The following is a 15,674-nucleotide window of genomic DNA, read 5'->3' as shown; positions in this document are numbered from 1 at the left end:
CACACACACACACACACACACACACACACACACACACACACACACACACACACACACACACACACACACACACACTCAGAGGCTGAGGGGGAGGGGGAAAAGAAACAACAACAGCCAGGATAATTTTTTCCAACAAAATAGGGGAAGAAAAAACCTAAATGACACAACAGTGAGGCGAACAAGGTTGTTAGTGTCTGAGGGCTGAGGGGTTTGCGGCTGTGACCTCATGAAGCAGCACTCAGGGCTCCCACACTAATACGACACGACACACTAAACCCACTCTATTTTTATTCCCCTCCAAACTCCAGCTTATCCGCCAGTTGCTATTTTTTCTTATTTGTTTTCATTCAACGTTAACGGTACGGGGCTTCAGGCATTTAACCCCCCTCTCAAGCACACACACACACACACACACACACACACACACACACACACACACACACACACACACACACACACACACACACACACACACACACACACACACACAGAACCAAGCCCCTGTGGGTGTAAGCCGCTGTACACTCTGTGCAGCTCTACCTCCATGTCATTGTAGGTTTACCTGACAGGTTGGCTGGTTTAGGGATGATGGTGAAAAGCTACTGGTTCCTTTCATGGTATATAATACACAGCCAATGGCACAGGGATTAACACAGGGGGAGAGGTGTCTCACCTTAATTCTTCCCTTGGCAGCAGAATAGCATACAAGTGACTCCAGAAAGGGACACAATGTCTTGTATAACTTGCCTAAATGTGTACATTTAATTCAAACAGAGAGGTTGGGTGAGGTTATTGAAGTGATATGAGTGGGGTAACTCAACGCATTCTATTCATCTGTGCTCTTCTATTCCAGCATATTTTACAGCCACATTATGATGGGGTCTATTACGCTGCTATTACAATGTGTACAATGTAATTACCTGGAATCACACTTGTCTTTACAGCATGATAAAGTAGGGAGGAGATGCTTGTGCAGAAGATCCTTACAGATTTTCATTGTTGTTTTGTTTTGTTTTAACTTGGTTTAGGGGTTTGGCCACTGGATAACAGAGCTCTTACTGTATCTGAACAAAGGAGGACATTGTTGAGGTCTCTGGGGGTACCAGGTAGATATTCTGACCCATATAACTCATTGTGGACCTACAGGTTGAGTGGATACCATGTCAAAGGAAAAGATTAAAGGTATTTGTAAGGTATTTTGACCTCTATACCACTAACCGCATTCCCCTCTCTCTCTCTCTCTCTCTCTCTCTCTCTCTCTCTCTCTCTCTCTCTCTCTCTCTCTCTCTCTCTCTCTCTCTCTCTCTCTCTCTCTCTCTCTCTCTCTCTCTCTCTCTCTCTCTCTCCCCCACCTTTGTCTCCTCCCCCTTCTCGCAGCAGATACGGCAGCAAGAGACTACTACAAGGGCTACCCGATGGTGGACTACTCCCGCCACCACTCCTCGCCCCCCACCTTCCAGCCCATCGCCTTTCACAAGGACAAGCCCTTCCTGCCCCCTCCAGACATCCACGCCCCACTGGCCATAACCATCACCGCCGCCCAGCTCCCCAAGCCCAAGGTCTCCAAGACTAACACCCACCCGCTTACCTCCAGCTCAGCCTTCAAAGTCTGGGACCCTAGTAAGGGCCATGTCCAGCATCCAACGGCCTCCCACATCGGGCAGGCACAGCAGCAGCATCCGCAGCATTCGCAGCATCCTCAGCATCAGCAGCATCAGCAGCATCAGCAGCATCAGCAGCATCCGCAACATCAACAACATCAACAACATCAACAGCAGTTACATCAACAGCCCAACAGCCGCCGGCAGGCCTACTCCAACAAGCGGCAGTTCAGCATTGAGACACTCCCGGAACTCTTCTCCCAGCCCCTGGGCTATGGACAGTCGCCCCACATGCACCCCAAAAACAAAGGGCTGCCCACCAACAGCAAGACAGAGGTCACAGTCTGAGCATGAACGTTTGGAGAGTAGGAAAGCAAGAAAAGAGTCTATAGGACTGGGAGTAAGGCCTGGGAGCGAGAGCTTTTTGTATGAATCAATGTCGTGTTGATGGCTGGGGGGATGAACAGGGACAGGCAATCTTCTATTGCTATTTTAATTGCAGGTTTTCTTTGTTATTGATAATGAAACACCCAAAACGGAAGGTAACGATCACATGAAGTGACTCGCTCTCTCTAAACCTGGTTCCTTTAAATTCCCTCTCTGTCCCAGCGTCCTCCCTGTTTTGTTTTGGTCAATCTCCTCTTTTCTCCCACTGGCACCACTACTCTACAAATCCCTACCCCCCCCACACACACTTACACACTCTCCTACTGTTTGCAGCCTGTCAGAGTGGTACACATGGGTAAAGCACCTCCAGGACCCTGAACAACAGCAGTGACAATGCCATTGTCTTGTCAGCTCCCATCACCCTCCATCCAGAACAGAGTGAGATACCATTCTGGCAAATCTGTACGAGCGAGCGAGAGAGAGAGAGAGAGAGAGAGAGAGAGAGAGAGAGAGAGAGAGAGAGAGAGAGAGAGAGAGAGAGAGGTGCTTGTTTATTCATCTTGAAGCATAAGGGATGAGGAACTAAGCCGGACAGAGGTTTGGTGCGGCAAGCACCTCCTGTTCGTCACCTGCTGGAGAAGAGCCCTGAAGCTTCAGGCCCCCTGGTCGTCAAAACTGGGGAATCTTACACAGTGGTTGTGTCTGGAGACGCCCTGGGGCGTCCACGTCTCTCAGCGTTGTGTTGTTTGCTGTTGTCTTAATCGGTGACGCATGCATCGGAAAGGGCAAACGGCACAGGTATCAGCAAGGTCACCACAGTCGTGTTGAATGGAACCGTCTGTGTTAGTGAAGCTTCAACTGAGGCCCGATGCAAATTGCAAGGGACAATAGGCGCCTGCTAGAGGGCAGGACAGGTCACCGTGTCTGTCCTGGGTAATATGGTGCCAAAGGCAATACAAGGGTGGAAAGTTGTAGGTGTGAAGTAAAGGTCATTGCTTTTTCATTTTATCTTAGCTTTGGCTGTTGAAGAATTTATCCAAACATGAAGCACAGAGGTCAGGAAGGAAGGAAAATCATACAGAGTATTTTATTAAAGTATGTCTTCCAGACTGGCAGCATTTCATGTGATGCATGCATATATTATTGTAATATTAAAATAGCCTTTAATATGATCATTTTGTTGAATGCAGTTGTATGGTTCATCTATATGTATAATGAGTCACTGTAAATGCAGCTGGGTTGAAGCTAGTGGCTAAACATAGACATTACAGTAAGTCTTTCCCAACCACAAGGATTATTTCCAGCTACAGGAGAGCAAGCAACTCCTCTTGGCTCGTTATCATTTTACACTTGACCGCAAGGTACAATATTTGCATGGAAATCTGATACGTCTAAGTTCACACAAGCGCCGTCCTTCACCGTACGTTTCAGTGGACTCTCCTGCAATTTAGCCCAAGCCTCAAGCTTAATTTATTATCATAAGTAAACAGGTTACGCTGCAGTGCATACCTACGCCCAGGGTATTCCAGACAGGTGGAACCGTATCAACGGATGGCAGCCAGTCAGTCGTGTTTACTAGAGTCATTCACCATTTGCTGCTACTGTTGCTCCTCCCCACCAACCAGCTTCCAGCCTGTCCCTGAGCTCCACCAGACCCCCTTTCCTCTGCTCTTCCTTTCCCCAGTGGGCTTGACTTATGGTGGGAGCCTCCAGCATCCAACCCCTGCATGGTCTTCCAAGCTGTTCCCAGCCAGGGGACACCATGCCTCCTCACGGGGGGGTGCAGCCATAACTAATGATACCCAATCGCCAGCATGGCAGGCCCTCACACACTCTCACGCACTAGGCACGCATGGAGTGGAGCAGGGCTTTCACAGTGTTAAATGATTTGGAGATTCGTTCGGCTGCTATTGTTGAGCCATTCTGTGTTACAGACAGACACCAAGTGGTTTCACTGTAGCCTATGCAGCAGCATGATATGGAATATAGGACATTTTAATTGATTTAAACTACGTGCAGCCGATGGAGTCATTCGTGTTGGAATTGGAGACAATTGTGGGTTAATGCTTATGTTACATTTCATTGGGGATTTGAATGATCTGTCCACGGTTCATACTTCAGGATTTCTAAAGCTGTTATGTAATCTACACAAGACCCACTTGGAGTTATTGTTGTTTTTATGATATGGATGAATAAAAGTAAATCAGAAATAGAGAAGTGTTGGGAAATGCACAGTACATGTATAAATATGCATCATGCACATCTGCACTCATAGCTACCGTATGCAGCATGCACGGTCACCATTTAGCTTTCTCCAACTTCAATTCATAAAAGTGGGGGTGGGGTTTAGACACAATGATTCTTAGCTTAACAGCCCAGCCATATAAAGCATTCTATGGACTCTCTCCTTTATCGTTCAGAATGCATTACTGGTTGTGAACAAGCAATGGATGTGTGCAAGTAACAAGCAATATGTTCTGTCTGCAAAGCAATAAGTACCCATCTATCTGCAAACCCTCTCTCTGGAGTCTGACTTTGGACCATTCCGGAGTCCTTTAAATGTGGGGAGCTGAGGTGGAAGCAGAGCTACATAGACCAAGATTTTTCAGGCTCTTCTGAAAGGTATTTTGGACTATTTTCTCAGAAACCAGACCACAGAGCTTTTCACAGAGCTTATTTTAATGTTCTCTTCTCTCTCTTCGTGCGCTTCTCCGGCAGAGGAAGTTGCATTAGCGAATCAGAACTCTGAGAACCCTTTCCACTCAGAATAAAAGCTTGATTAGCTCTCCATGACCTTTTACTATTGGACGGATTCAAATGTTATTTTACAGACACAATTCCAGCAAGGCCATACTAAAGGAAACACAAACCTACAAGCAGTTATCAGGGCTGGCCTGCAAGAGTGGACACCTCTGAAACCTCAGTTGAGCTCTACAGGCTGCAGGCACTAGGATAGTTTTGCTAACGCTAGCTGAACGATGCTGACGTTGTGACACATGGATCCTTCAGGCTCCAGGGAGTCTCCATGAGGAGGGTGAGTCTCTGTGAGGCCTCAAGGACAAACACAGCCTGGGGCCAAGCTGGCAGCTAGCGAGGCACCAGGATGTTGCCAGGCTAGCGCCTTGGCTTGCCTCCTATAGTGGAACGAAGCACTGTAATTGGCTGAGATTCCACCTTAATGTCCCTCTTCTTCCCATCCTAGTGCTGAGCGAATGTTGACCCGCAGGTATATATGACTCACGGGAGACAAACACTGCTGACTGTTCTAAACAGTGACACCCTACTTGAGTATCATTTACCCGGTGAAGGGCCTTTTTGGCCCACAGGTATGCCAGAGTCATTTTGCCCCAGGCCTCCGTACAGTGAATCCTACACCAATACTGTCACAGTAAGCCCGCTGGTTTTGGATTGCCTCAGTCTGTGTTGGACAGGCAAAAGTGAATTAAAGCTGACGAAGGCTTACTGGCCCAAAGTTTTGCCTCTGTTTCTCAACACTGGACGAGGAGCAGGACAGAGGAGCCATGTATATCTCACAGTCGTCCATTCTGTGGTTGTAGGTGCTGGACCAAAATAATTCTTATCAGGAGAAATTGAGTACACGTAACTGATAGCACATAGTGGGAATGTCTGACTGTGGACCATCAGCTTAGTGTGCATACTCAATCTCTATGATTACACTGTATATACGGCACCCTAAAAGAGCTGAACGACTGTTCTTTGTAAAACTTCCTTAAACGCAACTATTCTACAACAGGTTATCTGAATGCAACCTGGTAGACATACTTGGGTTTCATCCGTAGCAATATATTGTGTATGATTTTTTTGTACTGTATTTGGATTGGAAGTTCTTTCAAAAAAGTAGCGTTTGACTGACGAGAGATGAAGTGCTTTCAGATTCAAAACTGGCCACGCACTTCTTCCCAACAGAAAACGTCCTGTGTTTGAAGCTTGTGCTTTTTCGGATACTATGTATGGTACATACACTCATGTATTCATGTCAAAAATGCATTGTATTCAAGTGCTTTGGCAACACATTAGTTAACAATGACGATTGAAGATTTGTGATTCCTGTGCAACTTATATCTGCAAATCATGTGTTGTTCCATACTTTTGGTAGTAGACTACCTTTGATTGTTACGTACTTGTGTATATATATTGTACCACTTGTCTTCTGTAAAAATGGTGAAATAATTGTTTTATATAAGGGCTTTTTATAGACTTAAACAAGAAAAACACATCTTTCTCTCGTTTTGTGTTGAGTGGAGAGCTACCAGTGTTTGGGTCACCGAAATTAATTTGTTCTGACATCTCCGATCTGTTTCTTTGGGTTGTTAGCTGGCAGAAGAGTTTCAAACCCTTGGTGTATGTGAAGTTATCTGACAACATGCGAGGCTAAGGAGGGGAGGCCTCCTCCTCGTTCTATCAGCTAAAAGTCCCCCCTTCCCCCTACTCCACTCTGTAAAGCAGGGCAAATACTGGTACTATTTTTAATCTTAACCTTATGAGGGGGCCCAGTATCAGCAAGATTTCTTTACCATTAAGCCGCCATACCCACCTCTTCCCCAGCACCATGAAACAGTATCCGTGGGTGCGTAAACTCTAAGACAACAAGGAAGAAACAATAGGGAGGATTTTAATTGACGTCCTTAACCAAGCATCTATCAAGTACCTTTGCAACGCCTGTAGACTTGGTCAATAAAATAGCCCAATTATAAATGTAAAATTGGATTGTTTTAAATGAAATTGTCATCTCATTTGATTTATATTCAAGGTCCATGGCTTTTAAATGAATCCCAAAATTGGTTTGGACACCTCTTAATATGCCCAGGCTGTCTAGATAGAATGGAGATACAAGGTAATTAAGGTGCTGGAACATTGCATGTTTTGACCAGAAATGATATTAATTTAGCTGACGGGCCTGTACTAATTATACTGCCTGACATCTAAAAATAAATCTTGTTGTTGCAGGTGTTCTTATGTTCTCTGTTTACATGTGGTTTTGATTATGCAGTTCTTTATTCATAGTTAAAGGCCACGAGAAATGGAGCTAAAAATGTATATTTAATGTCTAGAAAAATGTGTAGGCCTACATGATGTGAATAAATGTGTACACACGAACACACATGCACTCAGTACAGTACACACTGACACAGGAAATATAATTCCAGAAGAACAGGCAAGACAAAATGAAAAGCATGTTGTATGTTAATTTGGAGGCTTTCATTCACATTGTATAAGGAAGACAGGCACTGTCAACAGAAGAAAAGAAATTGAAGTCCAACCCTTTGGTCTGCTGGGCATGTTCTCCATGAGTTCAGCATTTATCTGGGCATCCCTTTCTCCTAGTGCCCTGCATTTGTTTTGTTCTGCCACCCCATCCCAAACGGAGACCCAGGCCAGCTGTCACTGATGTTTCACTTCATTTATAAGTCTCCAGGGTCTGGACTGACTCCATCAGAGAGAGCAAAGAGCCAAACGCCACAAACCACATCCCTCTCTTGCTCTCTCTCTCTCTCATCCTCCCACTCCAGTAGTGGACAACCTGAGGCAATGTCCTGAATTAGGAATGATAAATGTTCAGGTTAAAAGACTCTGAAATACATAGCAGCACACTCCTATTATAGAGCATTAATATAACTACACTAAAGGTTCACAGGATGTTGCATTTGGGCAGATCACTTGATAGGAGTGTTCCAATGAGCTCCTTCCACAAAGACAGAGGACATTGATATGAGGGGAATTAAAAAACCCTCCCACCCAACTTTAACACTTCAGTCCTATGCAGATTCAATCAGTCTCATAAAGACACCATCGTAGCCTCAATAGGGTCCTTTCATTCCCTAGCTGTTTACTTTCATTTTAAAAGAGGTTATCATTGAGGATGACGATGATGATAATGACAACAGTGATGAAGATTGTTTCCATTTTTACAGCACTAATTACAATAATTTTTGAGGAAGAGTCAAGGTCAAAGTTATTGTCTGGCTTTTTAACCATCTCTTTTTAGAGGAAACCTTACTAAGTGTTCTTTGTATGAACTTGATAAAGAATGAAAATGGTCAGAGAAACCTTGTGTCTTGGCATGTTTGTGTGAGTGTCTGTCAGACAGGGAGTAAAAAAAGCCTTTTTTTTTATTATATCCTAAACCAATACTGTGGTATAGTCCAAACGGTATAAAGTACATTTCTGCTTCCTGCTCTCAATAAGTTTTACTAGCAGCCGACATGGTGTAGACCAACCTGGTCTCGGAGCATTTCATATTATTCTGTATGTTAATCCGAGACACTCCATTTAGTATAATCATACAATACATTTCGTATGGTATGTATTCATTTGTGGATGTCCATCCATTTCATATGAAATGTTACAAATTACAATATGTTCAGAATTTGCAAAACGTATGATATGTTACCGATTCCACTTTGTTGTGGCTAAGGTTCGCTCGATTAGGCGGTCAAATCAAACCAAATTTGATTTGCCACATGTGCCGAATACAACACGTATCTTACAGTGAAATGCTTAATTACAAGCTCTTCACCAACCATGCAGTTCAGAAAAATACGTGTTAAGTAAAATAGATAAGTAAAAAAATACTAAATAAAAGTAACAAATAATTAAAGAGCAGCAGTAAAATAACAATAGCGAGGCTATGTACAGGGGGGTACTGGTACAGAGTCAATGTGCTGGGGCACCGGTTAGTCAGGGTAATTGAGGTAATATGTACATGTAGGTAGAGTTAAAGTGACTATGCATAGATAGTAAACAGAGAATAGCAGCAGTGTAAAGGTGAGGGGGGGGGGCAATGCAAATAGTCTGGGTTAGGGTTAGAAGTTAGGTTAAAGTTAGCTAACATGCTAAATAGTGGCAAAGTATCTCAAAAGTAGTAAGTAGTTGCAAATGAGCTAAAATGCTAAAGTTGTCCATGATGAGATTCGAACACGTAACCTTTGGGTTGCTAGATGGTCGCATTATCCCACCCATCCACCCGGATTGACCATCCACCCATCCACCCGGATTGACCATTCACCCTTCCTCCTTTTGTTTCTTGTCTTATGTAAACATACCAAACGCAGGATATCATACTAATTTCAGTCTCCAGGCTTTACATTTACTATGTTACCCCTAGTCTGTGAGACCAGGGTGTGTAGATAAGGGAGACCATGGACACTAAAAGGGAATGCAGTCAATAATGAAGGAAATGATCAAATCATAACGCTATGGGAGAGGAACAGAAAGAGAGCAAGAATAAGACAGCATGGGACAATGAAAGAAGAAGCAGGACGAACGGAAGTGGGGAAAAAAGGAATGTGACATTTCCAGAAGGAAAGAGGGAAGCAGAACCGAGGGAATTGAACAGGAGAGACAAAGACAGCACTAGATTAAGAAACAGAGACAAGAGCGACAGCAAAACCGGAGAGAGCTGACTAAGAGAGAGATAAGCCCACCACGAGGAACCAGCATTGTGATTGTAATACTGCTGATTGATTGTTAACTGTGCGGCAAGAATGGGGGGCCTTGAGGGGCGGCTGGGCCTGAGGGGAGGGAGCAGAATAAGGGGTTTGAGACAGGCAACAGTCTGGCACAACAGTAAGGGGTGCTTGGACTGCAGTCGGAGGATATCGAGCCTTTCAAACCTCCCTCTCCACACATATGCTCTCGCACACACACACACACACACACACACACACACACACACTCACATGCCATACACTCTGGCACTCAAACACACACACACACGCCCAAACTCTGCAGGCCAGCGACAGCTCCATCAATCTCATTTGCTCAGTGTCTGCACACAGCAGCTGTCAGTGCACAGGCAGGAAGGTCCCAGGCTGCAACGACAGGCTTAAAAAAGGGAGAGAGAGGGAAGTGTGTGGATGGAAAACATGGAGGACAAAGAGAAATAGATAAGAGCAGACACGGGTCAAGCAACTGACATATGCAGGCGCCGTGCTCCGAGTGGTGTGGTGGTCCTGTAATGGTCAGTCACTCGGGTCGTAATAGTGTGTGGACGGCTGGACACCCTGTCTGTCCGCAGAGGGGCATCGACAGCGACCTCAGTATATTAGATGGATGGGCTCCATCAATCTTCCCATCCACCGTTTCATAAACTCAATTCAATTCGAGCACTCCTGAAGAGCTGCATAGTCCCCCTGCATTGCTATTCTCCCATTTTGAAGGAAATCAGGCACCCTTTACTTGAAGGTCACATCACACCCTGGTGGCCAGAAGAGGTAACACAGGAAAGAAAAAAGGATTTGGTTCCCTTCCAAGTCTGTACTGTACTTCTGTCAATCAACTCAATTTGCAGCTCTACCTCTACAGGACTCCCCAATAATGTCAACCGGAGGATTGTCATTTGTCAAATTAATTCCAGAGGGAGATTGCTTCAATCCCCCAACAATGGCAGGTAGGTACCCCCACCACTTCATAAAACACTAGTGACCCTAATCAATACGTATGGTTTAAGAGGGGTGATCTGTGATGGAGTAGTGGGTGGGGTTGGGCAGACCATAAAACCTGATGGACTATTTCAGTGCAGAAAATGAATTAAATGCGGAGGAATTCATTGCGATTGGATGCATCCGGAACGACTTAAGCGGGATGGGGTGACGGGGGGGGGGGTCTCGAGTGACGTTTTCAATTAGTTGGTAGAAATAAAGTACCCTGCTCAATACTCAGAGACCTGCACACTATTGTTTCAGCTTCAATTACAGTCAGGAATAAAGTAGCAAGAGGAATTCAACTGAAAAGACGGGACACTTCTTCACTGACAAAATAAAAGCTTAAAACAGATTAACTTTGGTAATTGTCCGGAAAATTTATTGGGGTTCCAGATTGGTTAATTAAACGAAAGGGACAATATGGGAGGGGCTAGAGGAGAGCTAGAAAGCTTTCAAAGAATCCTTTAATGGTTCCTTAAAACGTTTAAGGGGGGGATATTAACCGCTTACTGAAAGAGTTCAGTTTTGACAAGTGTCCAGAAGCCCCTTGGATCTTCATTGAAGAGGCAAGGGAAGAGGACGATGGCTGCTGTGACTGGGTCCTGTAAGGTTTTTGAGAAAGCATTAAATAAAACAATGTATACAAAGATGATACATGTGATCTACATAACATGTGGGAAACCAATACCAATAAATATACACCTTTGTGTTCCTCCTCATCAGTATACCTACAGACACAGACAAAACAAAAAGTGAGCACATGAAAGTGGGCAGTTGCAAAGCAGGGTCTATCCATCTATGGACTAGTTGTAATACAGTAGTTTGGTCATTCTAGGGCAGGGATCATCAACTAGATTCAGCTGCAGACCTATTTTTTATTGAGTAGATGTCAGGGGACTGGAACATATTTACAAATATATGACAAAACAGATGTAATCATTTCAAACCTTGCATACATTTGTATATAAACACATACTGGATAGCATGGGAATTATTTGGAACAGACTTCCAAAATTAAAATAACAAAGCCGATTTGCTCGTGTTTTTAGTCTTTCATGTCCAAAAAATAAATATATTGTATTTTATTTTGCTCAGAAAATTTGGGGGGCCAAATAAAATGACCCACTAGCCAAATTTGGGACACGGGCCACCAGTTGGAGAAAACTGCTCTAGGGGGAATGTGGTGCTAAATGATGACGTCACAGTATCCGTTTTTTAAAAATGTTCATCTCCAACCCTCATTCCATGCTGTGGCCCCCAAACATCCACGCTGTAAACCACAATTTATCAAATTTAACCAGTTTCCCTCCCCAGAGCAATCCCCAAATCCCTCAAGTGTTTACAACTTAAAATTGAGCATTTCAGAATCTCTAATACAGCAGATCGGGGCTGATCAGGCCACCATAAGGGCAAAAAGAGGGGGATATACTGGACAGGAACTGCCTGTCCGCCCCCACCACAAACACACACACAGGAGAAGTGAGAGAGAAGCAAATCTTGAATGTATGTTTGTGGTGATATGCAACAAACCATAAAAAGGAGAATACATTCAAACAATCAAGCGATGCTCAACATTGAGCCTGTGCACATGGTGCAGTGTTGTGTGAGTCTGAGGCCGTGCAAATGCAGACTATCACATCCAGCCGTGATTGGGAGTCCCATAGGGCGGCACACAATTGGCCCAGCGTCGTCCGGGTTTGGCCGGGAAACAATTTGTTCTTAAATGACTTGCCTAGTAAAATAAGGTTCAATAAAATACAAAATTGGTTTTCTAACTCCGGATACAGAGTTCACACTGTTGACAGAATTTGTCACAGTAAACCATGTACTTCGTAGTGCTCCGTTGCCTAAAATGGAAAAACACTGTCAAGTCAAACAAATAACTGCATTATAATACATTTTCAGTGTCTAAATTGGTATATTACAGCAAGAATTTATAGGGAGGACTTTATTAAAAAATAGTTTGGCAAAGGTACTGATACAGTACATAATAATACAGTCACGATGTTAAGGGGCACCCAAAATAATAACACAGCATTCGTGATTCACCAATGTGGCTCCTGGTTCAGTAGGCATCACTATAATTGATGGAGTGGACTACAGTATACACGTCATCTCTGCATACTTAATTGCTTATATAGGTTCAAATGAAACAAACATTCCCATCTTTGCAATCTCTTAACCATAACTTACTTTAGCTACAGTACTGGCTGACATATAGTTGTGTGCGTCTATGAAAATGAACCTACGTCCAAGGGAGATAAAGTACACTACGTAGCAGCAATACCTCTGTTAAAAAAAAGCAGGTTCTCATTTTTATCAAATATATCAAATCCTATCACGCCTGTCATAATGTTCTATAGCAATATCATTAAAGCTAAGAGGGTAAGACCACGTGTTCTAAAACACGAAATCATGTTTCCTGGCATTTTCAAATATATTCCAAAATACACCCCATATTATGGGAAAAATATATATCATAGTCAAATGTCACTGTCTGTGTGTCTCTCCTCTGTACCGGGTTCCTGCTGCAGTTCTCCTACTCAGTCAGAGCTGCGGTCACCAGACTGCTACACTGGAGCCACGGTCTGTCACCTGCATGCATTCATGCTAACAAACAGCTACTTGATTCTCCTTCACCTTGGCTTCCCTGATCATCTCCTCTAAAGTTCTCATGAAAATAAGTAGGTTGTGTTTTGTTTTTTTAACCCTAAAGCTGCTAGACAGATGTGATTATCGTCTTGTTCTCACATTACTGGTTCAACATTGTTACAATATCGCCACACTATTACTAATACTACTAAGGGCAATAATAAACGTAGACAATAGTCTAGATGGGTGGCTACGGTAAGCTGTTGACTGGCTCAGGTGAAGGAGCATCATCAACTTCAGTCCGCAGGGTTTGTTAACAAAGGTATTACTGTATAAGCTACGCGTGTAAGAGGGCCTGCCTTATAGAACGTATAAGTTTGCACATAAGAAATCTATCAAAGTGTTATTCAGTAAGAGGGACTGAGTTCAGAGTGCAGTAGAGCCTGTGTGTTGTTGAGTCGTTGTACCGTACGTTGAGAAAAGAGAGAAAGAGTTTGACAACGTAACATCAGCATCCATCCGTGTGGATGACACTAAGACTGTCCAGGGCTATAAGCAGGAGTCCCAGTGGAGCTGCAGGTCTGAACTGTCCAGAAAGTCTGCTGAGAAGACGCTGGGGGGAGTGTGGGGGCCCAGGGGACCCAGTGGGGCGAGCCCTGCAATCTCGTTGCTCGCCCCTCCCATGGTGATATCCAGCCAATCCATGCTGTCCAGGGCATGGTCTCCGAAGTCCAGGCCAGGGGGGTTGGCTGTGTAGCCCGACAGCTCATAGGTGTCCATGGGCGAGGATGTGTGGTCCAGGATGCTGGGGGTGCTTAGCATTTGATTGTGAAGGTCATCAATCAGGGTCAGGGGCCCACCAGGCTCCACCCCCAGGAGGGGTTTGCCCGTGGTGCTCTCCAAGAAGTCCTCCAGACGTCCACTTCCTGTGTTGCTTACGTCCTGATCATCTGTGGCCGGCGCCTGCAGCTCCTCCTCCTCCCCTTGGCCTGACTGGGGGGTCTCGGGTTCGGGAGGGGTGGAGGGCGAGAAGTGGAGTTGCAGCTGGAGAGGGGAGGGGGCCTGAGAGTGGGAAGGGGAAGGGGTGTTGGGGCGCAGTCGCGCCAGGGAAGGGTCGGGTGCTGGTTTGAAGGTGGCTGAGATTTCTGGGAGAGGAGGAGAGAGAAGAAATGTCAACCAGTAGGAGACAAATATTGAATCAGGAAACCAGGAGGAGCTCTTCTTCTATCGCCATTCAACACTCACCTCCTGTCTGAATCAGGATGTCGAAGAGGTCGTCCATATGCTGGGTGGATCCATTATCCTGGGAGCAAGACACAGGGAGAAGAGTAAGTCCTGACACAGCCACTGAGTTGAGAGGTGAATACAGAAGAGCCTTGGCATGGTTGTCCATAATGAGACCTCTGAGACACAAACATAGAAACAGAGAGACAACCAGGCGGCGTGGGTTACCTTGTCATCCGGTGGGTTAGGGGAGGGCGTCTGTTTGGGAGAAGGAGGGCTGAACAGGGGTTCATGGTCAAGACCTGGACTCAAATCCTCCTGATGGAAATAGAAGAATGTTCTCATGTCTTAAAAATGTATACTATTAACTTGTCCCTTTAAAGAACCGCAATTACAGTACCAGTTTTAACAAGTTCACAATTACCGTTTGAGCTGGAGGAGAGGGGGAGGTGTCTTTTTCAGAAGGGGAGGAGTCATCATTGGGGAAGAAAGGCTGGAGATTGGGCGGGGCAGAGAGGGAGAGAGCGACCCCTGGGGAGTGATTGGTTGACATCTGCAGCCCCGCCTTCTGTCCCTAAGCAAAATGAGAGATAAATCTTAATTAGCTGAGATGCAAATGAGCTGAAATCTTCATTCTGAGCTGAAAACATAAATCACAAAGATGAGGAATATCATTACAGCAATTACCAGAATAATAATCACTATTATATTGCATTAGTTATCAGCGCTTATATATATACATCAAGGATTCTGTCAGCATATTATTTGAGTCACCGAGGCATTTCTGAATGTATCTCACTTAATGGGACATTAGCAACAAGCCAGTCAGTTGACCGCTGTTCAATGGACATCCTACATATCAGGCTTTTAGAAACCGTCCCTTACCTTTCTGGTTGGCTGTTTCACCAGGCCTGGTTGAGTTTTCGGTTTTGATTGGCTATCACTGCTGGACAACTGAAGAGGGGATTGGCTGGGCAGCTTGGTGGGAGTTGACTGCAGTCTCTGGTTAGACCAAGGAGAGAAATAGCGTAAGAAGAAAAGTAAGCAGCACAAGGAGTCCCTAAACAAAAACATTAGGTTTGAGTGAAAGAGGGATTTAAATGTTTACCTGCAGTATGATGCGATTGGATGCTTTGCCCTGTGGAGTGCCTTGTGGCATATCACTCCCTTGGCTCTCGGCACAGTGATTGGTTAGTGCGATGAGGAAATGGTTGCCGTTGCTGTCTGTCACCAGGGTAGGTGTGGAGTGTGTCTTGAGGAGATCCAAGGGGAAGGAAGTGGTGGAGCGCGACTGCTGATTGAGGAACATCTGAGACACCTGGAAGAGACCAAAGGCATTAGTCAGTGAGAGACTAACACAAGGTGACACACGGACTATTTTGACTGGGATCACAATTGTTTTGCTGTCCCTGTCTGCAGCTCTTGT

At 44.8% G+C, this 15,674-nt stretch overlaps 2 protein-coding genes across 8 annotated transcripts in view; one reads left to right on the top strand and one right to left on the bottom strand.

Moving 5' to 3' along the window:
• Positions 1-2,525, top strand: part of LOC118365799 (protein shisa-8-like) — an 83,240-nt gene extending 80,715 nt beyond the window's left edge. The window contains exons 4-5 of the mRNA XM_052491074.1: positions 1,029-1,106; positions 1,378-2,525. Of these exons, the coding sequence (XP_052347034.1) occupies positions 1,029-1,106; positions 1,378-1,949 (650 nt within the window). The 3' untranslated portion in view covers positions 1,950-2,525. The remainder of the gene's footprint in view (positions 1-1,028; positions 1,107-1,377) is intronic.
• An 8,762-nt stretch (positions 2,526-11,287) lies between these two features.
• LOC118365441 (myocardin-related transcription factor A-like) overlaps positions 11,288-15,674 on the bottom strand; it is a 49,867-nt gene continuing 45,480 nt past the window's right edge. For all 7 annotated transcript variants that reach the window (XM_035747645.2, XM_035747651.2, XM_035747646.2 and 4 more), the window contains 6 exons: positions 15,357-15,566; positions 15,134-15,250; positions 14,673-14,822; positions 14,477-14,566; positions 14,270-14,327; positions 11,288-14,169 (listed from right to left, as the gene is read on the bottom strand). In XM_035747645.2, coding sequence (XP_035603538.2) covers positions 13,574-14,169; positions 14,270-14,327; positions 14,477-14,566; positions 14,673-14,822; positions 15,134-15,250; positions 15,357-15,566 — 1,221 coding nt within the window. In that variant the 3' untranslated portion in view covers positions 11,288-13,573. The remainder of the gene's footprint in view (positions 14,170-14,269; positions 14,328-14,476; positions 14,567-14,672; positions 14,823-15,133; positions 15,251-15,356; positions 15,567-15,674) is intronic.

This window comes from Oncorhynchus keta, chromosome 32 (genome assembly GCF_023373465.1).
Source record: "Oncorhynchus keta strain PuntledgeMale-10-30-2019 chromosome 32, Oket_V2, whole genome shotgun sequence".
In the NCBI taxonomy this organism is placed as follows: domain Eukaryota; kingdom Metazoa; phylum Chordata; class Actinopteri; order Salmoniformes; family Salmonidae; genus Oncorhynchus; species Oncorhynchus keta.
This window is presented reverse-complemented; position numbering and strand designations above follow the sequence as displayed.